General features: G+C 46.2%; 2 protein-coding genes across 7 annotated transcripts in view; both read left to right on the top strand.

Annotated features, from left to right (window-relative positions):
- The window catches only part of LOC115056752 (mitogen-activated protein kinase kinase kinase kinase 4-like), a 30,179-nt gene extending 23,149 nt beyond the window's left edge, over positions 1-7,030 (top strand). For 2 of the 6 annotated variants that reach the window (XM_029523466.1, XM_029523449.1), the window contains 12 exons: positions 346-524; positions 689-818; positions 1,180-1,482; positions 2,594-2,711; positions 3,017-3,187; positions 3,272-3,415; positions 3,533-3,667; positions 3,754-3,854; positions 3,936-4,085; positions 4,176-4,335; positions 4,441-4,580; positions 4,716-7,030. In XM_029523466.1, coding sequence (XP_029379326.1) covers positions 346-524; positions 689-818; positions 1,180-1,482; positions 2,594-2,711; positions 3,017-3,187; positions 3,272-3,415; positions 3,533-3,667; positions 3,754-3,854; positions 3,936-4,085; positions 4,176-4,335; positions 4,441-4,580; positions 4,716-4,799 — 1,815 coding nt within the window. In that variant the 3' untranslated portion in view covers positions 4,800-7,030. Of the gene's footprint in view, positions 1-345; positions 525-688; positions 819-1,179; positions 1,560-2,593; positions 2,712-3,016; positions 3,188-3,271; positions 3,416-3,532; positions 3,668-3,753; positions 3,855-3,935; positions 4,086-4,175; positions 4,336-4,440; positions 4,581-4,715 lie in introns of those variants that run through there. The other 4 variants (XM_029523458.1, XM_029523483.1, XM_029523475.1 and 1 more) reach the window with 4 other exon arrangements.
- Positions 7,031-9,139: 2,109 nt separating this feature from the next.
- On the top strand, positions 9,140-23,729 carry LOC115052660 (probable ribonuclease ZC3H12C). The gene is made up of 6 exons (XM_029516919.1): positions 9,140-9,407; positions 17,328-18,205; positions 18,467-18,606; positions 18,701-18,935; positions 19,105-19,211; positions 19,420-23,729. The coding sequence occupies exons 2-6, from the start codon at positions 17,397-17,399 to the stop codon at positions 21,066-21,068; spliced, it is 2,940 nt and encodes a 979-aa protein (XP_029372779.1). The 5' UTR covers positions 9,140-9,407; positions 17,328-17,396; the 3' UTR covers positions 21,069-23,729.
- Positions 23,730-24,180: the final 451 nt, after the last annotated feature.

The raw sequence follows: 24,180 nt of genomic DNA, 5'->3' as shown, positions 1-24,180 counted from the left end.
GGCCTCCTGAATCTGGATTTGAATGTAGCCACATTACCCCTGTTTGCTTGGCACCTAATCTCACATGGCTTGGTTGGTGGATAGACTGCAGCCCATCTGCACATGGTGGGAAATATCCCTCCTCCGTTTGCTGCTTGTCACTGACCTTATATGACTGCATCAGTAAAACAGAGGGCAGCATGGTTGCACTATCAAGGAGGAACACCAGTTTAGGAGTCCAAACCTGTAAATATTTCATTGCAGAAACACTTGCGTGGGATTAAGCCCGACTGCATGTACTGAAAGATCTGAGACGCCACATAGGTTTGACTAGGCAGATTTACAAAAGGTACCTCCTCCTTTCAGGATCTGACTGCTTTGGCTAAAGAACTCCGTGCAGTAGATGATGTGCGGCCCCCCCACAAGGTCACTGACTACTCCTCTTCAAGTGAGGAGTCCGGCACTACCGATGAGGATGACGATGAGGAGGTGGACCAGGAGGCAGGAGAGGAGTCCACCTCAGGAACTGAGGACTCCAGAGCTGGGTAGGTAGAAGTGTGATGATGCTGGCCTTCAGTCTCCGCTGTCTGCTCCAAGTCTCTTTATGTTGAAAGCATAACGGCCCGTCGGTAAATTTATCAGACCCATCAATGTGTGCTGCATGGCTTCTCTGCATGAGTGTTAACGCTGGTCTGGTTATGGACATCAGACTTTCCCATGGCTTCTACAGGAGGCTGAGTAATGGGGAGACGGAGTCTGCTAAGACCATGCTGGTTGAAGACTCTGAGAGCGACCAAGCCACGACGCCTTCCAAGGACGGCACACTGGTCATCAGACAGGTAAGAGGAAGAGACAGAAGTCGGGTTGTTAGCGTAATATTCCACATAGATCAAATTGTTAGTCATTTTCCTTTTTCTGTTGTCCACTCATGTCTGCCATTTTTTTTATTTACATGTTTTAAATTTCAGTCACTTGCTGCTTCATATTGTACAGACACAGATGAGGAATATAATCAGATTGCTCTAGGTGGAATTCGCTATGCATGTCATATTAAACATCAACGCTGTGTGTGGATGAGAGGATTTTGTTAGGAATTTGAAATAAATCATGATATGCAGCTGCTGACCAGCAGTCAGACTACAGCTCCTCGTCCTCTCCACCTGCTTGCTCCAGCCCAAGTGTGCCTGTTCTTGCTTCCAGAGCACCATTGACAAAAACCGGTTGGTCAATCTCTCATCTATCTCATCTTCCTCCTCTTCCTCGACTGGCTCTGGTCACGCCCATGGCCAGACCCCACCCCCCAGCCACGGCCTCCCAGAGAAAAATGGCTTTGTGGGCCGCATACACCACCTGCCAGACCTTATCCAGCAGAGCCATCACCCCCCCACCTCTTCCACAACCATCCCTTCCTCCTCCTCCACTCCCTCCTTCCCCTCATCATCTAGCCATGCCAGTCTTGCTCTGTCCCCACAGAACCCCCTGGACAAGCTCACTGCCATAGAGGTATGTCCTCCTCACCTCAGAGACAAACAGCCAAAGATGGACAGTTGCAGATGTGCTGGCTTCCAGATGCACCAAAGGTGTCTTTTTTCTAACTTGAGTCCAATATTGTCAAGGATGCATGATCAACTTTGAGGTCTAAAAGTTGTAAAAAATGAGAAACTCCTGTGGACATGAAGCTCAGTAAGATAATTGATTGGCAAATATTGTTTTTCCTCTAGTTATGTTCAGGATGTTCAGCTCTGTACATCGCAGCAGTCCAGCCTTTGGTTGTTGTTGGTCTGAGTCTCTCTGAGCCCTATCCTGTCCCAGCAACCCTCTGTGTCCTGCTGGCCCCCCCTTTCCCCATCCCCCCTGCCCCCTCCTGGCTTGGCTGACACCTCTGGTTGGGGTTTTCTGTGTGGCTGCATCCTCCTTTCCCTCCTGTCTCTAACACTGCTGCCACCTGGTGGTAGAACATAATCAGGACAGGGAGGCAACGACGACTGGAGCTTCTTTTTTTTGGGGGGGGGGGGGGGCTACAAACGACCATCACAGCCACCTTGAGCAGCTGTGGCAGTGCTGGGTGATGTCATGTCTGATCTGATGTTTTGTAGTGCCAGCTTGAAGGGGTTTAAATGGAATAAAAATAAAAATGGAATAAAAATTAATTTTTTAGTTTTTACTGTGAATTTAAGACAGGCGTCTCATACCGTAACACAACAGGCATCTTGGGTGTTGGACTTACAATTCCTCTTCTGTCTGTGCTTTCATTGGAGCAGCTTGTTTTCCTGCTAACACCTCACAGCAGCCTATGTTTGAAACCTTTCTCATTTCATGAAACATTTCTTTTTGGCTCACATGTTTTTATGTTCTCTAACATCTCTGTCCATGCAAACTTAAAAACTAACACCACTACATGTTTGGTTTGTTATAAATTACTCCAAGTGGCTTGGGTCATTAAAAAAAGCTGTTTGATTGAATACAGGTTTATAGAGGCAGAGCTGTTGCTCATGTGGTTTCATTTCATAAATGTTAATGACATGGATGAAACCAACCCCGATTAATAATAATTCTCATTTTGCATCAAAGTTACTGGAATAGCAATATTCTCTTATCTGTTTGCTTCCCTCAGTCCCAGTCAGAGAGCAACTCCATGTCCAAACACAAGTCTTCCTCCTCTTTCACCCCCTTCATTGACCCACGCCTTCTCCAGATCTCTCCATCCAGCGGCAGCTCCCTCAACAACATGGGTAATTAAAAACTGTGGAGGCTTTTTTTATTCCCTGATGACAGAAGCATGCGTTTTCTTTTTTTCTTCATGGGAGTATTCATGAGCAATAGCTTCTCCAACACACATTTTTCCAGCATTGATTAAAAAAAAACAAAAAAAAAACTGTTAAACTTTGAGTTGAGCTCAGACTCTACACTGTCTGGTACTTTGTGTAGAATATGCTGTGTAAGAGATCTTAATCATTTCTTCATGATTTCATTAAATTAATCATTAAACATTGTGGTGTCCCTCATGACGTTAACTTAGTCTGTCCCCTTGATATAGCTGGATTTGGGCAGGACGGACGGCTGGTGGACCCACTGAGGGCCGATCCGTCCCGTAAAGGCTCAGTGGTCAATGTCAACCCGGTCAACACGCGTCCACCGAGCGACACGCCAGAGATTCGCAAATATAAGAAAAGGTTCAACTCTGAGATTCTGTGTGCTGCACTCTGGGGTAAGTGGAGGTCATAAAGCCACACGTGGCATCAGGAAGAGATCGACTTTTTTATTCGTGTGTTCGTGTGCGCGACTGTTGCAGGCGTAAACCTGCTGGTGGGGACGGAGAGCGGTCTGATGCTGCTGGATCGGAGCGGTCAGGGGAAGGTCTACCCACTGATCAACCGCCGACGCATTCAGCAGATGGACGTCCTGGAGGGACTCAATGTCCTGGTCACCATATCAGGTTGATTAAATGTGAAAAGCATGTTTATTTTAAATGAATGGATTATAACTATAATAATTCCGTCTGTTCAAATCTCTCTCACCGTTTCCTCTAAATTCCACTTCCCCCATCCTGAAGGTAAAAAGAACAAACTGCGTGTTTATTACCTGTCGTGGCTTAGAAACAAGATTTTGCACAATGACCCAGAGGTGGAGAAGAAGCAGGGCTGGGTCAACGTGGGGGACTTGGAGGGCTGCGTCCACTACAAAGTCGGTCTGTGTCTTTCTTTTTTTGAACATGATTCTCAGAGCTCAGCTTAGATTGTCACTGGTGACTGACTCTTCTCTTTGTCGTTGCAGTGAAGTACGAGAGGATTAAGTTCTTGGTGCTGGCCTTGAAGAATTCTGTGGAGGTGTATGCTTGGGCACCCAAACCGTACCACAAGTTCATGGCCTTTAAGGTAACTTTGGATCTGAATCTCTTTTCTTTTAAAACCTGATTCCTCTTCGAGTCCACCTCATTTACTCGTGGCTGGTTTTAGTCTTTCGGTGACCTGGTGCACAAACCTCTTCTGGTTGACCTGACTGTGGAGGAGGGTCAGAGGTTAAAGGTCATCTATGGCTCCTGCTCGGGCTTCCATGCTGTGGACGTGGACTCCGGTGCTGTCTACGACATTTACCTGCCCACACACGTAAGTGCTCAGCAGTCTTTTTTTTTTTGTCCATTTTTCTTTTTTCGTGCCTTTCCCCTTCAAACACTTCTTTGTTTCTGCCCCCCTCAGATCCAGACCAGCATTCAGTGCCATGCCATCATCATCCTGCCCAACACTGACGGGATCGAGCTGCTGGTGTGTTATGAAGACGAGGGCGTCTACGTCAACACCTACGGACGCATCACCAAGGACGTGGTGCTGCAGTGGGGAGAAATGCCCACTTCAGTGGGTAAGTGGGGCTGCAGGAAGAGGACTGAGTTTGTGTGTTACCTGCTGTGATCGCTGGAGAAACATCTGGATGGTGCATCTAAAGACTCCCCCTGTGTTTGCTCAGCCTACATTAGGTCAAACCAGATCATGGGCTGGGGTGAGAAGGCCATAGAGATCCGCTCTGTGGAGACGGGACATTTGGACGGTGTCTTCATGCACAAGAGAGCCCAGAGACTGAAGTTCCTTTGTGAGAGGAATGACAAGGTGAGAGTTTTGAGTCTTTTTGAGTATTTTCCACCTGTATTGCGCCCCCAGTGCACGAAGCCGCCGTAGATCTTGACAAACTTTATTAAATACAGTCATGACTTCCTTGCGTCACGTCTCACCTTTTGTTTTCAGGTCTTCTTTGCCTCTGTTCGCCCTGGAGGTGCCAGCCAGGTATATTTCATGACCCTGGGACGCACCTCTCTCATGAGCTGGTAACTGACGTCGCACAACAATCAGCCAACACGACGACCGTACCTAAGCAGCGACCAACAGATGACGATTGTGACTATGACCAATGACGATGAACAAGACAACTGCCTTGAGTCGAGCTGGAGAAACTTCTCCTCTTCTTCCCCCCCCCAAGTGCTCAGGCAAACAAACCACGGATTGGACTGTACTCACGAAAAGAAGCGAGGGATGTGGGGGTGTGTGTGTGTTCTGTTCACGTGCACTTTCACAAGTCCACAGAGTGTACCAGGTAAACCATGTAACAACAGAGACCCCCACAAGCCTCCAGGCTCCTCTCACCCCAACCTGAGCTGAACCCCCACCCCCCCCCCACCCCCCGGTCACCTGGTCCTCTGCGGGACGTGGGATCTGTCGCCTGTTGATGATAAAATCTTTTAATGTGTCATAGTAAATCTTTGCATCATGTACGTGTGTGAATAGAGGAAAACACTGAGCATATGAATGACTGACAGGGTGTGTTTGTCTGAAGGGATGAGAGGAGGCTGTATTGAAGGCGAATACTGTAGCTGCCACACCTCAACTTTAACTCTCTGTGGCGTTGCTTCGTCCAGGTCCTGTTCGGGTACATTTAACTCCGACTCCCTCCGTGATAGATTTCCACATCAAGCATGTCATGAAACACAGTCGTACTCCCGTAAACAGTGCTTGACCTGTTAATCTGCCTGTATCTTCACTTTTTTGCCTTCTCCTCCTTAAAGTGAAGCTTTTTAAGGGACCTTCTGGATTTATCCATTAAAAACAGGGTACTGGATATCAGCTTGTACATACTAATTACATCAACCTTGTGGGCTTTAGAGACTCCCGGGTTTAACAGACACTTTCTCAACTTTTACCACATTGCCTCACATACTGTAGGTTATGTCAAGACAGAAGTAGCCCTGTTTATGACAGCATGTTGCTTTGGCGTTATTAACTAAAGTATCCCCCGTTTTTAAGACACTGTATATTTTCTATGTGACTTGCTGCACATAAAGCGTAAGAACACAGGACACACCTGTTAGATGTGTTTTAAAGGAAGAATCCAACCTATTTATCATCAGTCTGGAATATTTTTTTCAAGCTTTATCAGGAGTTTTTTTTTTTTTTTTTTTTTTTTTTTTTTTTTGTGTGTGTTTGTGTGTGTGATGAAGCGTTGTGATTTCTGTGGTCAGCTGCTTTGTCGACCACCGAACAACAAAATCGACCCAGAAATGTGAGGTTCATTTGCAGTAGCTGTCTTTTTTCTTTCTTTTTTTTAATCAGGTGGATTTTCCCTTTAACATAAGTCATAAGTAGGGCTAGGATAAACTGTGAATTAGACGTGCAGAATTAGCAGGTGGCCGTTAACGTAGCATGGAGGCCAGAGGGCAGAAGTGACAGTAAGGGAATGAAGGCAGCATGCGCAGATGTCACTCGGTGGGTTGAGAAGAAGCTTTGAACGTCACACTCCACAATCAGCTGATGTGTCCTCCGTCTGCACAGTTCAGGTCCATGATGATGCAGCTCTGCAGCGTAACGTTCAGCCTACCAGTTGCCTTCAAAGGGCCTGAAGCTGATCGAAACAACTCAAAGTCCTCGGTCAGTGGTGACAAACGTTTGGATCTTGTGTACTGTAGGAACACTGTAGTCTCAGTCAGCCATGTGATTCAATATTGGACCTCTTTTTTTGACATTTTGAGCCGCAGACAGGCGGTTAGTTTACTGTCCAGTCTGGGTTGAGGAGACTAATGCACGCTACTTTAACTCGACCGTTCCTCCATCCCTAAAAATTGTGTTTAACTTTCTCATCATAGCTTTTCTTTCTCCCTCGTTCTCTGAAACCTGAATGACAGGGCAAGACTTGTCACTTCATGTTAGGACAGTCTCATGCCACTGTTAAAATGTCAAATCCATCCTGTGGCTGTGTGTGTGTGTGTGTGTGTGTGTGTGTGTGTGTGTGTGTGTGTGTGTGTGTGGGTGGGTTTGTGTATGAATGAGGAAACTTGACAACAGGGCTCAAATCTGCAAGATTTCACTCCCTTCATGTAATCTTGACTGTCTGGTACTGCTCCCAGTAAGGGTGGTGCCTTCACTGTCTGAAGGAGGGCATGCTGAGAGCTGTGAGCATGGGAATGAGAGGCGTTCACTGTCTGATCTGTGAAAAGCAAGGAAAGGGTAAAAAAAAAAAAAAAAAAGGAAAAAAAAATCACACGTTCTAATAGCAGTGTTACAAAACCACTTCAGATGTTCTGAACTAAGCGGCATATTTTTTAACCTGGACTTAGTTTTTAGTCTTGTTTCTGCAATTTTTCTTATGTAACCCTTCAGATAAGTATGCGACTGCAGTGGTTTTTAATGCACACCTTATGTTGAAAATGTTTACAAAAGCAATTGTTTTGTTAAACCAATGTGCATCGATATGAATATTTATGGTTAATTTTGAGGGCAGTTTTTTTCCCCCCCCCCGTTTTGTATTTTGTATTATTCCCTTTTTGTACTATCATTTGGGCGTTGTGTACAGGAATAATCAACCTTTGCTCATGTTAAGAATTTACGGGAGTCCAGAGTGATTTCACTTATTCCTCCACATCCTGCTTCGTGCAGTGTCCTGGCTGTGTGGCAGCGTTGATCGAAGGTTTCCTGCCTGCCAGGTCTCCCCTTAAACGTCTCTCTGCCATGCCTCTCTAATTTATGTCCTCTGTGTGTGTACTATGGGAATTGCTGTATTTTCCTGAAGGTCTTTTTTTTTTTTTTTTTTTTTCTTCCATTGAATAAAATCAGAAGTGATTTACTGTGTGGCGTCTGTTTAAATGCAGCCATTTGCTTTGGCTGATGAAGCTGCTCCCTGATGACTGAATAGGTAATGTATCACTCATGTGTTGAGTATATGAAAGTTTTAATTAGGAAAAAAAACACTTTTTTGAAAGTACTCGTAAGGATAATCAACTGAATGGGACTAAAGTAAAATGACCAGCGTCTTGTTAGTAAATATTTTTACCACTAGATGGCTGCGCTGTGTCCAGAAAATATAAAGCTCAAAAATGTTTCCTAAATTTCATGAAGTCTTTCTCCTAAAGCAGAAATGTGCCATCGCAGTACCTTTATGTTTCCACCATTTCTCTTCAACTGAACTTTTTAATGCAATCAGTTTTCATTGTTTGAATGAAATGATCTGTTTATCTATCCATGTGTCTTTCTGCCTGTTCTGTTTTCTTTTATTTCACTTTATTTATTTTTTTACATTTAGTTTGTGTGTGTCTCAACATTTCTGCTTTTCCTGACTTTATACCTCCTTTCTGTGTAGTTTCAATTAATCTAACAAAACAAAAAGGCTCACAAGTGTCGAAAAGCTGATCCACTTGAGTTGAACATGCTGAGATGCAGCTGCCTGGTCACTGTGACACAACTTCCTGATTCAGGTAACCAAAGATTCCTGTGAGATTGATAACTGGCACTTATTCAAAATCCTAAAAAATTGTCACTATTTTACGGAGCCCCATCTTTGTCAGCTGGGCTTTTATCAACTCTTCAGTTTATCATAATATAACGCAGATAAGGTTCTGTGTTTTGATTTAATGTGCTGTGTGTCAGCTGTTTAGTCTAAAATCAGGACTTTAATGCCAAACCTGAACCCCCACAATGAGTCCACCTCTGTTCTGTCCAGAGTGAGAAACTCAGCTGATGATTTCTGAGACAAAGGTTAGACCTAGTCTACTGGAAAGAAAATTTACATAACTTATGCTGTGGGTTGAGACTATATAAATAAAAATTAACCCAATACTTCTTTATATAGTTAACTGTTCAGGCCCAAATGATAATAATAAGGAAAGCTACATGAACGGGCCCCGGGACTGAGTGTCCTCTGTGTGTCTTCAGAGGGCAACCATCAGTTTTACATGTTGAAACGTTCTGTGTTCTGGGGCCCTGCAGAAATAAAAGAGACAATACCAGGCCTGGAAATATGGACACACACAAAAAAAATTATGGCTGACTTCCTGTTGCAGCCTTGAGACTTTTTTGTGCAGCTTGTCGTGATAGTTGTGTGAACTAGTGTTGGTTTGTGCAGGCTCATTTATTCATTTCAGGCCTTGGAGCCATTTTACGAGCTGCATGTCTGCAGTCAAAGAAATGTCAAACTCTCACCCAGTCCTGACGGGCTGTCTGAATTTCCTGAGTTTTGGGGGATTTCTAATAATTTAATCCTGCAAAAAAACACAAATGTGATTATAGCCATGTGGTTGATTTGGGAAAACGGAAGTGCGTCACAGGTCGGGTTGCGTTTCACTTCCGGGATCACTGTCGCGTCTACTTCACGTCGAAGTGACAATATAATCCAAACCAGACGGCAGAAGGTCTTGTTGGGAAGCTCAGACATTGTATTTACCGTTAATTTATAATTTCCCATCTAGAATTACTTCAGTTTGACAGCTCGCTGCTTTCAGGTTAAACACGCGTGCTCTTGTTTTGAAAACGCCGCCGGACCGGAAGTAGCGGCGTCCCTCAGTCCAGCTTGACGCCGCCTGTTCGGGTCACGCTGCAGACCGGCCGGATGTTTATCGAACCCCCCCACCCCACCCGGGTCCGTCGTCCCGGAGCTGAAGGAGCGGCTCTGAGCAGGTGAGCAGCCGCCCACCGCGGCCTGTTTGTCGGAGGAGCTGCGGGTCGGCGCGGGGCTGCAGGGAGGTCGTGACGGTGTTGGTTTGCGGGGACCGTGCACGCCCCTTGCGCGCTCCCACAGCAAGCCACGGAGTGTGTTGTGTGTTGTGATGAGATTTTGCCCCCCCCCCCCACGTCAACAGGCTGGACTGGGTGCAGCTCTGCTGTTAACCTGCAGACTGCTGAGGTTTGGTTAAATGGAGGGGGGGGGGCAGTTTGTGTGCTGTGGATGGGTGGAGGGGTGGAGGGATGGATGGATGGATGGGGGGGGGGCTGAGCAAAACACAAGCTCCCTCCAGTTGCAGCCTCTGTGGTGGACTCATGGAGACTGGTCTCTGAGAGGATCAGCTCAGGTGATGCAGGTTTATTTTTTATTCTTTTTTTTTTTTTTTTTTGGGGGGGGGGGCAGCTGCCTGTAACCGTCCCATCAGGCATTTCTTCCACCATCTCCTTTAACTTCTGACCATTTTTCCATGAAGCGTGAACTTTGGATCTGCCTTCCAAATGTGCAGCAGAAGTCTCCTCCTGTTGCTGAAAACTGGAGCAAATACTGCTTGCAAATAAGTTTGTGCTTTCTTAAAGTGGTGAAGAAGTTTCCTCGTGCATGACGTCAGAAAATGTTTCTGTCCTTTCATGGTGTCTGACTGACCGTATGATGTTTACAGCATTATTTATTATTTAGAATTTTTTCCCCCGTTCTCTCCGGGAGGCCACATCGTGTTTAGCATTGTGTGTAATATTTGAAGAAATGACATTTCACTCGATCACATGAAAACACACCTCTTCAGTTCAGCGCTGCTGTCTGAGGAGGAAAAGCCACAGCACACACCTGTTTGTGCGACAGATGGTCACTGTGTGGTTACAGCGCTGCAGGTCAGCTGCTCCGTCTCCCCCCATCACTGTTATCTGACTCAGCAGAGCTCGTTTTATTTAGTCAGGCAGTTGTTGGTTGTTTTACCTCTCTTTCAGTTGACGGTTCAACTTAATTTCACACTGACTTGTTGCTGCCAAGATAAATTCTGCTGGATATTTAGTCGAATCTTTCTGAAATGGATGTTTGTGTTGGCAGATATGTCCGGTAACCTTTTAGGATGTGTTATGTTCTCTAATGTATCCCCTCAAACTTTCTCAGAACATGACGTGCTTTTCTAAATATTTAACTTAAAGTGGAGACATCAGCTTGCTTCATTTTCTGAAGAAACTGTTTTGTTTTGTTTTTTTTTTCCAGTTACTGGGGTCATTCTTGATAAAGTGAATTGCTTCTGTGTGACGGAAATCTCTCTGACGTCACCAAAGTTGATGTGTGTTGCATCAAACTCCGTTTATCTTCCCCAGATTTGTTTGTTGCCGGCTCTCCCGCTGCGGCCTCAGCTGTCATCATACCAACACCTTGACATCACTTTTCCTTCTTCCCTATAAGGAAGCCTCAACCTGCCAGTAAGGTATCTGTTGCTCGCTGCGATGAAGGTAGATAGAACAGCGTGTTTATTTGCAGTTTTTTTTTTTTGTTTTGTTTTTGTTTTTTTTAAAGAAGCATTTTTGCCTCTTTTTATTATTATTAGTTGTCTTTTGCCTCTTGGCCAGTCGAAAGGCCTTTTCCGCTGTCTGAATTTCACTGCATCATTCATGTGGAAGTCACAAACTGTGATCCTAGACTCATAGTTTGCTCAGCCAGGGGACAACACGTGGCCGAAAAGATGGACTTTCATTGTCTGATCCTGAGGTTGCCTGTTGGTGTGTCCATCATGCTTTTACAAGAACCCCGAGGAGTTACGATCCTTTTCTGCCACGTGGAAGTGAGGAAACATTTTTTCTGTCACACCTGAATTATCGGATGTCGTCTGAAACGTGTAAAGTTGTTCATCATCTGTCCCTGTAAGGAAGTCTCCTTCGAGGCTTGAATAAGAATGGTGCTCAGCATTTCAGGCTGTTTAGGGCGGTAGGCAGCTGACTTTGTGTTCAGGGAGTTCCCCGTTGTTAGGTAAATGTGGCGTTTGCTTGAAGGGAGAAGAGATCTTATAACTTCGCTGTTCATTTTCTTATGCTTTGAGTTTGTTCAGGAAAATGGGACCTTCTTGTGACACTATCGTGTAATTTCCTTTTGATGACTCCAGGGTGCTGACAACGGGGCGTCACTGAGGTCAGATCCTTTATAGGGACACGCTGATGGGCGTCTGTTCCATCTCAGCGTGCCGTTGATCAGATGGATCTGAAGTGCGGCTGAATTGAAGTGTCTGACTCTCCGACCGGAGACTTTCTCCTTCTCTCTGAGCAGAGTGGTCAGTTTCAGCTTCACCGCTTCAGTATTTGCTGGCAGCTCATTGTTTGCCTCAGTTCTGATCAGTGAGCGTCCAGTGATGTATAAATGAGTCGTGTTTAGACTGATCTGTCAGGTGCTGCGTGATTGGCCTCTTCTGGTGATGCTGAGAGCCGTGGCTTGACCTTCTTGACCTTCTTGACCTTCACAGCCTCTGTAGTCCGGCTGGCGGCTGTGATGATGTTCTTTGTTTCCATCTATCGTTTAAAGACTTCTCTGTGAGGTCTCATGTTGGTTAGTTTGATATTGATTTGTCGCTGTTCTCAGCTGTTTGGATGTTGAAGATGTGAGCTGTATTTCCCTTCGATTCTTTTGTGTTTTTCTTTGACTTTGAAGCAGGCTCTCTGGCTCTACCAGCTCTTTTGGCATTTTTTGAATATCCTCTGGATGATGTGATTGGAATTTTCCGTTGGAGCAAACATTTGTTTTTGTTTAATTCCTCCGTTTCTTATGTAAACATTTTTTCAGTAGGCTTGGGAGGACGTTGTGTACAATGTGGCAAAGCGCGTTCATCATCATCAGCCAGTTTTTCTGCCCTCACATTCAGTGTGTGCAGCCTCCGCTTTCCTGTATTTCAGTTTGTAGCTTCCTTATCCGTTCCTCGACTTCCTCCATTTGCCCCCCCCCCCCCCACTCCAAAATTAATGTGCATCTCCTGTGTCAGTAAATATGAACTCAACGTGTGACTATGAACTTGTGTACTTGCAGCTGTAAACGCTCCTCCTCCTCCTCCTCTTCATCACTCTTGTCTAGACGCTCTCATCTTTTGAATTTCCTGTTTTTTTTTTTTTTGTGTGTCATGTTTGTCTTTGTCCCTTCTATGCTGCTTTTCTACTTTTCCTCCTCCAGAGGTGAGTAGTTTCAGGGCAGGAACAGGTTCCTGTGCAGGATGCTGGTTTTTCCTCCTCATTCCCAGGACCTCCCTGCCTCTGAGGTTGCACGTTAAAACTCTTCTCCACCCTCCAGACGTTTTGTTTTGTGGTCACCCTCTCTGAGCTTCGGCCTGCCTGTGTGCCTCTTTTAATCTGCTTTTTCACTGGCTGGCATGCTGATGTCCAACATGGTTTGTGTACGAGAGTTTGTCCTGTGTCTTTTCTCCCGGAATGGCTTGAGTTGGAGATACAGCGTTAATCTCCTCAGAACTTTGTCCCGCAGAGCTTGGCTCCTCAGTCGGAGCTTTGAGGATTTTGCTGCTCGGCTCATTTAATCAGCTGTCCTCAGTTTTACTTGTGCTGTGCTTTCTGTCTTTTCTTTCCAGCAGGTGTTTCTCCTGCTATTTGGTCAGTTAATTCCAGTATTAGCTAATCCATCCCAGCATTCTCATCTCGGCCATGGATTTTCTGTTATTAGCTCGTCTGTGACGTTTCCACTTTGGTTTTCAGCTCCAGTACACACCTGTTGGAGTGCAGCAGCAGCCGTGGTCTCCAGCCTCCATCCTTTGTGTTGGAGGCAGCTGTACTCCGTGTCTGTGTTTGTGTTTGTGCTAATTATCAGCGGTGCCGCCGATATTTGCGATGATTTCTTTACGGCTGAACTGTAACATGGAAAGGCAGCACATCATTTGGCCGATGCTACATTTTCAAACTGAATGCCCCCCCCCCCCCCCCCCCCCCCCCCCCCCCCCCATCTGCTGACAAAGAATTATTCAGAAGCTCTAATTGATGAGTAATTTTTTAATATTGTCTGTAAATATGACACTCCTCGCTGCCAGCATCTCAACAAAAAAGGATCTTCTGCTTTTCTTTGTGTGTCTCTATGACAGGAAGCTTAATGTCTCTGCTTTTTGGGCTGCTCTTTCTCCACATCGGGTTCTCAGACCTGCTGACCACAGCTGTGGGTAGGAGAAATGCCGACGGTGACAATGGATGATTTGTTTCCTGGCCCGTTTCGGTGCGGCGCTCCCACATTAGTGGTGCTGAGGTTCCTGTATCAAGAACAATGAACATAAGAGTGTGTCATCCCACTTTAAAGTTACATATTTAGTCTGACGTGCATTTTTACAGAACTTGAAGAGTTTGGTGCAGACCCGCTCTGTGTGTAAAGGGCCTTGATGTAACCTTGTTTTGACTTGGCACCATATAAATACATTTGATTTGACTGCTTTACACTTGTTGATACAGTTTTATCGCACTAAAGCGATGTGTGCCTTGTTGCAGACTGAGCTCTGAACTCTTACACACTGACAATGACTGCCCATGTGGTGATTTTTATTTTGTTCAAATTACCTTTACCCTCAACATGTGTGCACAGGTTGTATAATCACATAGAAGACAGACAGGCAAAGATTTGTGCTTCCGAGTCATCTGCCCTAAGTGTGCCGGAACAAAGAGGGACAGGTCCCCCCCCCCATCCTCATCTGGACATAAAACTTTTGATGTCCCTCACCCCCCACACTCGCTCTTTCTCCCTTTCAGCCCAGCCACACTCTCCTCTTTACTCTTGCACTCTCTTAAAGGCCATGCCAGTCTTTCAGCCTGTCAGTCTTTTCTTTCTGTTGGAGCCCCCTCCGACACCCCCAGCGGCCCCCCCGGCCCGGCACAAAGAGAGAAGAGTGACTGTGGCGCTCTGTAGCCAGGTGTTCTCCATTGCTGCCCTGGGCTGTAATAGCACCAGCCCTCACACTGCAGCTGCCCTCCCCAGCCTCCTATTGTGTGGCTCTATTGTTCAACCGCCCACCCCTCGTTGATTCATCGGCCACACAGGGGAAGCCCTTTCAGACTCGGGAGTGTGTGTGTGTGTGTGTGTGTGTATGTGTACACGTGTGCCTTTGGGAAATGGGGTGTTGCAGGCGTTTGCCCACAGCCACTCCCCTCGTCTCTGCGTGCAATTGTAAGACCGCCGCGTTCTGATTGGTGGAGAGGCGGCCACTCTGAACGAGGGAATGGCGGACATTGTTGGTCCATCTGTTCTGCCACTCATTGTCCAACTTGCCTGCTTCTGTAGGAAGGAATAAGGCGCCGGAGGACAGCGGCGTTTGGCTGGAGTCAGATGCTCTGAGCTTTACCTGCAGCTGAAGCTGCCGTGGGAACTTTGAGACTTGTTTCTTTTTTTTTTTTTCCTCGATTTCTTCTGGAGTGTTGCTTTCAAGGATTTAAATATGCGGCTGGTTCTTCTCTGTTTGACCTTTTGAGGCCCGGTGAGTGAAACAAAGTCTCCATCCGTCTGCTTTTGTCCTAAAGTTTTGACTGGAAAGTTAGTTTTCAGTTTTCTTTGAAATGAAAAATGCGCTTTTTGTGGCAGCTGTGATTTGTAACATCCTGTCTCACTGATGCTGTGGTGGTGCAGTGTTGCCTGAATGACAGGCTGCATCCTGTTTGGCCTTGTGCGGCGCTGCAGCGTCAGACGTCACTGGAATAGCTTGAATTGGTGGATTTGCTTGAAATCTGCACAGACCTGAGTCTGGACATGTGTTGTTGAAAGAGGATTAAAAATGCAGTTTGTGTGCCTTTCTGGTTTTGCAGGTGAAATGTTGTTGACAGTGGGTGGGGGGGGGGGGGGGGGTGGAGGGGCAGCTCTCAGGTCACAGCAGTGACTTCAAACTGTGAGTTTTATTGTGAAAAGTCACGTGACTGCACCTCCTTAAACTTTCCTCAAGCCTGTAGCTGCAACACAGACACTGCGGTTTGACTTTCCGCTTTCAGACAGTGTGATTTGTGTTGATAAGCCTAATGAGGGATGGAGTTGAGGGGGTAGGAGGTGGCGGGGGATGGGCCGGCTTTGTGGGTTTTTTGGGGGAGGTAACAACAGCGAGCTTCCTTTATCTGGGTCACATGAGGCTCAAGGAAGCAAAAAAAGCTTTGGCTTCAGTTGCCGGGCTTGGATAGTGTGTCTGTGAATACACAACTTCCACAGTGGCAGTGTGTGCGTGTCCTGCTGTGGCTTTATTGTTGCCCTGTTGGCTGTGTGGAAACAGGAGTGCGGTGCATTGTGTGTGTGTGTGTGTGACGCGTAGACACCAGTTACAAGTACCGCTCAGCAGACATCTGTTGTCCTGCTGCTGGCGCTGAAAGTTGAGTGCGCCATCTAGATGCGCGCAAACACAAACACACACATTACCCCCCCACCACTTAGAACAACCCCCTTATTGCAATATATTTTGCACAGTGTTGGGCAGGCAGTGATGTCCCGCCAGACGACCCCCTCCTGTCCTCCCTGTGCCCCCACACAGGCCCAAACTCTTTACACTCCCCACCCCCAACGCACACACTTACACAAAGCTCCCACATACAAAGACTGTTACATATTCATTACTGGCTGTATCAAAGCCCGCAGTGCTGCTGTGTGTGGGAGCTGACCGGCTGATGTTTGGAAGACGCACCACTCGGCCTGGAGGTCTGTCATTTGTCATGCAGTTGTTGCCTGAGCTGTGTGTGGAGACGGATATGAATGTTATTTTTCTGAAAACTCAGTCTGTACCAGTCTGAACTATAAGGTCAGCCTCCCGACTGGCTTTAATTTTAAGTAAGGAGTCCAAACCAGTCAGGGGGCTAACATTGAAAGCTAACATCTCAAGTAAATCTGTTGAACTTAGTTCCAAACCTCAAGATTGAAAATCTTGACAAAACAGCCATGCCATGTTAGTGAGCATCTGCGTTCATTTTGTGAAATAAATTCTTTATTTTAATATTAAAGTTGTGGATTTAATACCACACCAGAAAGTCCTTAAATGTCTCTAACCTTAGTTTGCCATACTTGTATATTGTTCAGTAATTCAAACGCACACCTACAGGTTGTTTGGTGACAGACATTAAGATGACGCCTCGTGCTGATGCATTCTTACCTGAGGATTGATCTGGCCTTTCTTGGCAGATAAGTCATCAAAAATCATTTTGTGCAAGCATGTGAGTGTAATACAGCCACACCCACATCTGATGCTAACTTCAAATGATTTCCATAATCTCCAGGAACTCTTCATGATCACGTCCACCTCTTCCTCAGACTGTTTCTGTAGAAAAAGCGGTCAGGCTGTCACTGGTCAGGCTGTGCAGCATCACTGGAATATCTGGTGTACAAAAACATCAAAAGAGCAAAATACTGAATAACTTTCAACATTCTTGTTGCAACAAAGTCCCTTTCCAACAACTGGGTGTCTGTTTTTAAATGGTTCACCCTAAGATTAGTCCTGTAAAAACACATTTTGCCAGACAAGGAGAAGGGACACATTTATGTGGCCCCACCAGCTCTTTGTTTCAGCCCCCAAATGCCCAAGACGATGCATCAGAGCCAGAGTAAACAAGACAGCTCACAGCCTCAGCAGTAGCTTGGAGGAAAACATTAAAATCAGATTTTCCTAAAATGACACTCAGTGTTGACTCTAAATTATCATGAACTGAATGCAAATTCTCTCTTTAACAAAAGACAGTTGAAATATCAGTTGGTTATTTGCAAAGACAACATGCGCTCTGAAATACAAGTCACAGTTATGTCATCTCCATCACATTGAATTTGGAAAATAGAGTTCACATTATTTTAATGTATTGTCAGTCAGAATAATCACGACCCCTCTCTCTTCCTGATCGCTTCAGAGAAGACCAACTGACTCTCTGTTCCATTGTCTCTTTCAGGCATCAATGAGTCGAAGTTTGTGAGAGGGCAACAGTTAGCCCGGTGTGCTGGATGTCTGTGGCAGATCCATGGGTCAGAAGGATCATGTGGAAGCAGGAGCAAGCCACATCCTGGACTTGGGGCTGGATTTGGAGTATCTCCACGTAGCAGGGGCCGACCGGCAGGCTGGCAGTGCTGACGGGCCCCCTGCTATGGAGGAGCAGGGGAAAAGCTCATGTAACCGCAGCTCTGCCAATTCCCCTGCACCGGCTGCAGTGGAGGAAAATGCCAGACCTGACACAAAGTGCGAGCTGGAACCATCTTCCAGTTCCATCCTCGCTGCCAGCCCGGATGGAGAAGGGGGATCAGCTCACAGTAAGAACACCCACCAGCCTCTTTGTCGGACCCAGTGTGTGGACTTAGGCACTGAGGGACCTCCTGAGCCCCCATTTGAACTCTCATCAGACACTGAACATGACACTCCTTCCCAGTCCCCACCCACCTCCCCGTGTAAGAACCCACCTGGGCAACCGTCCAATCCCTCGCAGTCTGAGCCAGAATCCGAGGCTGGTGGGAAGGAGTACCAGGCGAAGTTGGAGTTTGCTCTGAAGCTGGGCTACTCCGAGGAGACGGTGCGAACAGTGCTGTCCAAGCTGGGCGCCGACACCCTCATCAATGACATATTGGGAGAACTGGTCAAACTGGGCACCAAGTCGGACAGTGAGCAGCCAGCTGGATCATTGGCCTCCACCTCATCCTCTTCCTCCTCTTCTTTATCTTGTGGTTATTCCGATTTGCTGGAAGGCCAGAGGCCAGACTCACCTTCTCCTTCGGACTCTCTGTGTGACCAGGACAACTTGCGGCCGATTGTGGTGGACGGCAGCAACGTAGCCATGAGGTGGGTCTGTTGACAGGAAGAGCCTGGATAAAGCTGGTGCAGTCTAATATGTCTGTCCTGCAATAAATCCCCCTTCATGAAGATTATAATGTTATGCTGTCATCTGCTCACATTATAGTTCATTCACACATTGAAAGGTCTCTCGTTGCTTTCGTAGGGCAGACGTGGGTTAATAGCAAGAAATCACAACCTAATTGCCACCTAATTTATCCACTAAAGGCCCAATTACTAATTTGTCGCCTTTTGCAATATCCCATGCAGCCATGGCAACAAGGAAGTGTTTTCATGCCAGGGCATCCAGCTGGCAGTGGACTGGTTCTTAGAGCGAGGCCATCATGACATCACAGTGTTTGTGCCGGCATGGCGGAAAGAGCAGTCCCGTCCTGATGCTCCTATAACAGGTCAGTGCAAAAAAGCAGTATGACACAATGAGACAAATACAGTTCAGGCAGTTGTGTGATAATTGTGGCCTCACTGTATATTCCTCCCCTACAGATCAGGAGATCTTGCGTCGGCTAGAAAAGGATAAGATCTTAGTCTTCACTCCCTCACGGCGCGTCCAAGGTCGGCGTGTGGTCTGCTATGACGACCGCTTCATTGTCAAGCTGGCTTATGAGTCAGGCGGCATCATCGTCTCCAATGACAACTACAGAGACCTGGCTAATGAGAAACCCGAGTGGAAGAAGTTCATTGACGAGCGACTGCTGATGTACTCGTTTGTCAATGACAAGTAAGTTGGTGTGGATTAGGGAGGAGAGGCTTTGGTAACTTTAAAGAATGAAATCAGTACATGCACATAAAATAACGGTTTTTATTTTTTATTTTATTTTAGACAGAGAGTTAAATTTCAAATCCCAAACCAGAAATGATTTAATCTCTGTCATGCTGCCGCCTCTCAGATTCATGCCCCCGGATGACCCCCTTGGTCGTCATGGCCCCAGCTTGGACAACTTCCTGAGGAAAAGACCCGTCATGCCTGAGCAGAAGAAACAGCCTTGTCCATACGGTGAGAACATAGATACACGCTTACAGAAATGCCATAGCAGCAGATAGAAATGAGTGAATCAAAAAGAAATAAGTAGACATTATAATCCCACTGCTAACATTATGTAAGCAGTGGTGACCTTGTGCCTTAAAAATATGTGAACAATTGTGCAGGTCACATAAAGATGAGTGTGTTTATATGAAACAGATCTTCTTCCTCTTTGTTGCAGGAAAGAAGTGCACTTATGGCCACAAGTGTAAGTATTACCACCCAGAAAGAGGTGCTCAGCCTCAGCGTGCTGTGGCTGATGAGCTGCGAGCCAGCGCCAAGACCTGTGTCACCACAAAGACCCAGGGAGACGCTGGACTGGTGAAGAGCCACAGCGTGCCGGCTGGCAGCATTGAGGCAAAAAAAGGCACCCAAAAACGTCAGTCAGACCCCAGCATCCGAGCTCTGTCCTACAGTGATGCTGAGGAGAAGCTGCTGACAAAGGGGAGGTCAGAAAGCCAAATGAGCAGTTTGTGTGGTGGTAGCAGCGGCAGTAGCAGTTCCAGCAGCAGCAGCGGCAGCGGCGGCGGCGGCGGCAGTGGCGGTGGTGGCGGCAGCATCACCATGTCCCCGGCTCCAGGAGGCCCTCCATCCAGCTTTAGCCTGCCCCAGGAGCAGCAGTCCAGAGTCGCCATTCCTCACAGCCTCCTGCCAGCACCCAGTCATGACCTGTATCCTCACTGTGAGTCCCCGGACCTGAGCTACTACTCAGTAACACGTGCCTACTCCGGCTTGAGCCTGTCCTCCAGAAGGAGCCCAGACTGTCGCTTCCCCAATGACACAGACCTGAGGCTGGGGTCGCTGGGATCGGCCGGCTCCGAATGCGGCAGTGAGAGCAGCGCGAGTTGCGGGAGCAGTTGCGACTCGTACAGTGAGAGGCCTTGCCCTGGATGCCCGTCCGACCCTTTGCTGGAAGACAACATCCATTTCACGAATCCCCACGGTCGGTTGTATTCCCATCATGCTTCGTCAAACCACGAACTCTGTGGCCTACATCCTGCCGAATACACAAACATCCCACACAGCCACACGTCCAACACTAACATTCACAGTTATCACATGAATGTGACCCGTGGGCAAAGTTGTGCTCATGATCAGCCTCCTCCAGAGGCTCCCTCAAAGCGTCCTCTCTACCCTTTGCCCCCTCATCTCCAGCACCAGCCCCTGGCTGCACACTCCAGCTGCCCAGGTGACTACCACTCCCTGCCCCAGTCCAACCCCCATGCCCCGGGTTCTCCTCTCGGCCGCTGCCTGGCCCCGACACGAGGAGAGAGTGTTTCAGACTCACGTCTGTATGAGCACATCTCTTCATCACACCATCATCACCGGCCAAAAGCTCTGCCGAGCTGGGACACATACTACAGACAGGCGCCAATGCCCCCCTCCAGGTACGAGCCGTCGGCCTATCAGAGCCTGCCAGACACACGCCAGTCATCTTGGCACACCCCTGCCTGGTCAGGGGATGGCTACGCCCAGCACCACTCCTCTCACCCAGCCCTCCACCCTTCTCCAACACATTACCTCAGCCACCCGCCACCTCCAGCCCACTCACCCCATCCGCCTCATCCATCCAGCACTCACCCATCTTACCCACCTCACAGTGCCCACCTGACAGTGCCCTCCCATGCAGCCTCCTCCTACCTGCCACAGCACTCTGAATCTCCTGCAAACAGCCACTATGGAGAGGTGAGGGAGAAAGTGTACGTCAACCTGTGTAACATCTTTCCCTCGGAGCTGGTGAGCCGGGTGATGGCCAGGAGCCCCCACATCACAGACCCTCAGCAGCTGGCAGCTGCCATCCTGGCAGAGAAGGCCCACACTGGCTACTGAGAAATGGAGGAAAATCAAATCTCTTGTTGGATAACGCCGGTGGTTCTGCATTCTGAGTAGAAAAAGGGAAGAAAACACCAGTTACGTGATCCCTGTCAGCAGAATCTTCCATTGCAATACATTCAAGTACGTCAAGTTTGCATGGTGGAAAACTGGAATTTTGTGGATTGTCTTTTTTTGACAAGATAATTCAGGATTTTCAAGGACACAAACTGCTCAAAATGATCCAAATCCAGCTCTAGTCACTGTGTAGTGACAACTAAAACAACTACGTGGAGAGAAGGCTTCATTATTCGGGTCTTTGACGCAGCGAGCGACTTGACGAGATTGTTCTACACTCGGTTTTATCTTCCCATTCAGAGTTTGAGTTCATATGCATCTGCATCGTGTGCACTGCACGGCAAGCTGGCAGAATCACGTGGATCGGATTTTCTCGTGTGAGCCTCAGATTAAAATATTCAAAGTTAATGTCAAATATTTCCCTATGAGGTGGCACATTTCCATCCGGTACACGACTGTTTCAAAGAACTATTTGATCAAGGTCTGTGTCTTGTATTAATCTCTTTGCGTGTTGTGCAGCCATTGTGTGGGGTTTTTTTTTTCTCCAATGTTGGTAAAAATCGGTGTCTGGAAGATCGTCATCTTATTGAGATGACGTCAGTATTCTGGTCAGAGTTGTAGCTGTAGAGATGGGTGACCCTGTCGTGTGTACCTTAGTTTTAGTAAGGGACATCTCTCTCTCTCTATCTTTCTCGAACACACTCTTCCTCTCTCTCTCTCTCTCTCTCTCTCTCTCTCTCTCTCTCTCTCTCTGGCCCTTTATTTTGGGTCAACTCTGGTTTCTGCTACAGAAAACATCATGACATCGGTAAAAACAGAACATGTATCTATTGTAAATATATTTAACAGATTCCCCTGCTGTGCTTTTGGCTTACAGTGTCTACCGTTGTCTGTAGCAGATCCCAGCTGAATCCATGCTAGACAGAGAAAAACTTTGTTTGATACAAATTGTATCATTAACTAAGTCGCTGATGTTATATACAGTACATGGACTTGTTGATCCGTATTTATCAAACACTCTTGATGTATTGCTATATGATGAAGTGCATTGACAACACTTATTCCTACTTTTAATCTTGTGGAAATAGCTTTGAGACAATTACTTGAAATATGTTATGAAACAAAAGAAGTTGTCTGCCTACTATGTTTAGGTATTTCAGCCTCTTTATCTGCTCTTTGGGGTTAGAAGCTGGCTTTTTTTCTACAGGAGCTCCAATAAAAACACATGTGAGAAATCTTTAGGTTTACTGGTTGACAGACATAACTGCTCATTTGAGAACGAAAGTGAATACACCTTACTGATTTGTTTTCCATGATGTTTGAGGTTGGGCTTAGTTCTTCTTAAAGCTTCTTTTTGCCTCTTCATTAAGTCATGAACTGGATAAGTTATTACATTTTATTCGATAAATATTAGTGAAAGGATTTATAATCATTTTGGTGGCCATTTTGAATTACTGTAACACACTACTGAGGTTTGGTCTATCTGCAAGTATTTTTTCAGTTTAGTCTTTACATGGAACTAGAAAATATGTCATGTATGAAGTAGAATATATTTGCACATTAGATTATTTTGCTAACGGTAAAATTTTCTTCTGTTATTTAGTCTTTCCTTCATTGGACAGTAAATTCTCTGAATCCAGCATCAGTCAGTTTTAAGAATTGGAAACATGGCCAGAATATTCATCTTAGTTTTTGTGGCTGGTCTGATTATTCACTAATCGATAAGGAAACTCTTGTCTGGTTCTGGAAGATAAACAGCATCGTGAACGGAACAAAATTCAAAATGGCTGCCAAGGAATTAGCCTTCACAGTGAGCTCGTCATACAGTTTATCACAAGCCAGCTAAGTATAGCCCACTGGTTTCTTTCCTGTCCAACGTGTCATATTGTACAAGTAACCGACACCTGTACAGTAGCACGTGCTGTCGATGAGAGAGAACCTCTGTGTGTATTGAAGAAGCGCCTTCTCTCCGGCCTCCTGGCACTGTGTGTCAGCGTGGCACCTGAGCGTGGGCCCAAAGTAATGCCTCTTCATGGCATTGTGCTTATGACACATCCAATACTCTGAACTATGTTCAGCTAACTCTTATGCATGTTTTGATTTGTTTTGGTTTCTGCATGTGTCCTTGTGTTTAATTTGTGTACAAAGCTGTGTTTCTGTCCTAGACATTTGTCTGGCTGTTACTGTAACACGATGCCAGCTGTTAAGATGCCTCTAGATTTAACTGGCCTGTTTTTCTGCCCATTACGGTTTTATTTCATACAAGTTTGTTTTCATTTCGGTAAAGCACCTTTCTTTAACGTATAATTTAAGTCAAGTGGGATTGCTGTCTATTATTTGTAAGCATGCACAAGAGGAAGCATGTTTTGGAATGCATCCCTCTTTGTTTTAAAGTGCACTTGACCATAGATACTGATTCTGAAAACCATGATGATAACCTGACCTGTGATCTAGATACTATCATGCTGTAAAGGCCACTACACTCTATGTAATGACAGTCCTCTGTTTCTAATATTTACTTTTTGCCAGTAGAATAACAGTCTAACCAATAGATTACTGTAAGATTCTCAACTGTACCTGTGATTGTTCATTAAAGGGAGTTCTGCTCTAGAAAATTTGGTATCCATTCACTTTTGTTGGTGGTTCTTTAAGTGATTATCGTAATTTTAGACATTTTTTTTTTTTTACATAAACAAGCACCTTTGTACTGGACTTTAAAATTATGATTTCAACACGTCACATTACAGATGTCTGAGTTGTTCAATTTAACTCTGAATTCTTAATTCTTCATTCTTTGTTGAAACTCTGGAAACTATTATAGATGACATTGTGGGTCTGTCCTCCAAAAGGATTTTGATCTGCTTAAGGCATTCTTATAAATTCTGAATCATCTTGGAAAAACACACTTCCTCCTCATCCCAGGTCCATCGGCTGGTCCTGGTGGGCAGGACCGATGTGGCGATGGGCATCATCTCTGCAGGCTTTGGTTTGAAGCTCTTTTATCCCAGCACCAGACGTCAGATGGGTCCCCTTCACTGACAACACAGTTACA

Source organism: Echeneis naucrates, chromosome 2, assembly GCF_900963305.1.
Source record: "Echeneis naucrates chromosome 2, fEcheNa1.1, whole genome shotgun sequence".
In the NCBI taxonomy this organism is placed as follows: Eukaryota; Metazoa; Chordata; class Actinopteri; order Carangiformes; family Echeneidae; genus Echeneis; species Echeneis naucrates.
This window is presented reverse-complemented; position numbering and strand designations above follow the sequence as displayed.

Coding starts and splice junctions, on each gene's coding strand:
- LOC115052660 (XM_029516919.1), top strand. CDS start 17,397: ATGGGTCAGAAGGATCATGTGGAAGCAGGAGCAAGCCACATCCTGGAC. Junction 18,607..18,700: donor TCCTGATGCTCCTATAACAG/GTCAGTGCAAAA, acceptor CCTCCCCTACAG/ATCAGGAGATCTTGCGTCGG. Junction 19,212..19,419: donor GAAACAGCCTTGTCCATACG/GTGAGAACATAG, acceptor TCTTTGTTGCAG/GAAAGAAGTGCACTTATGGC.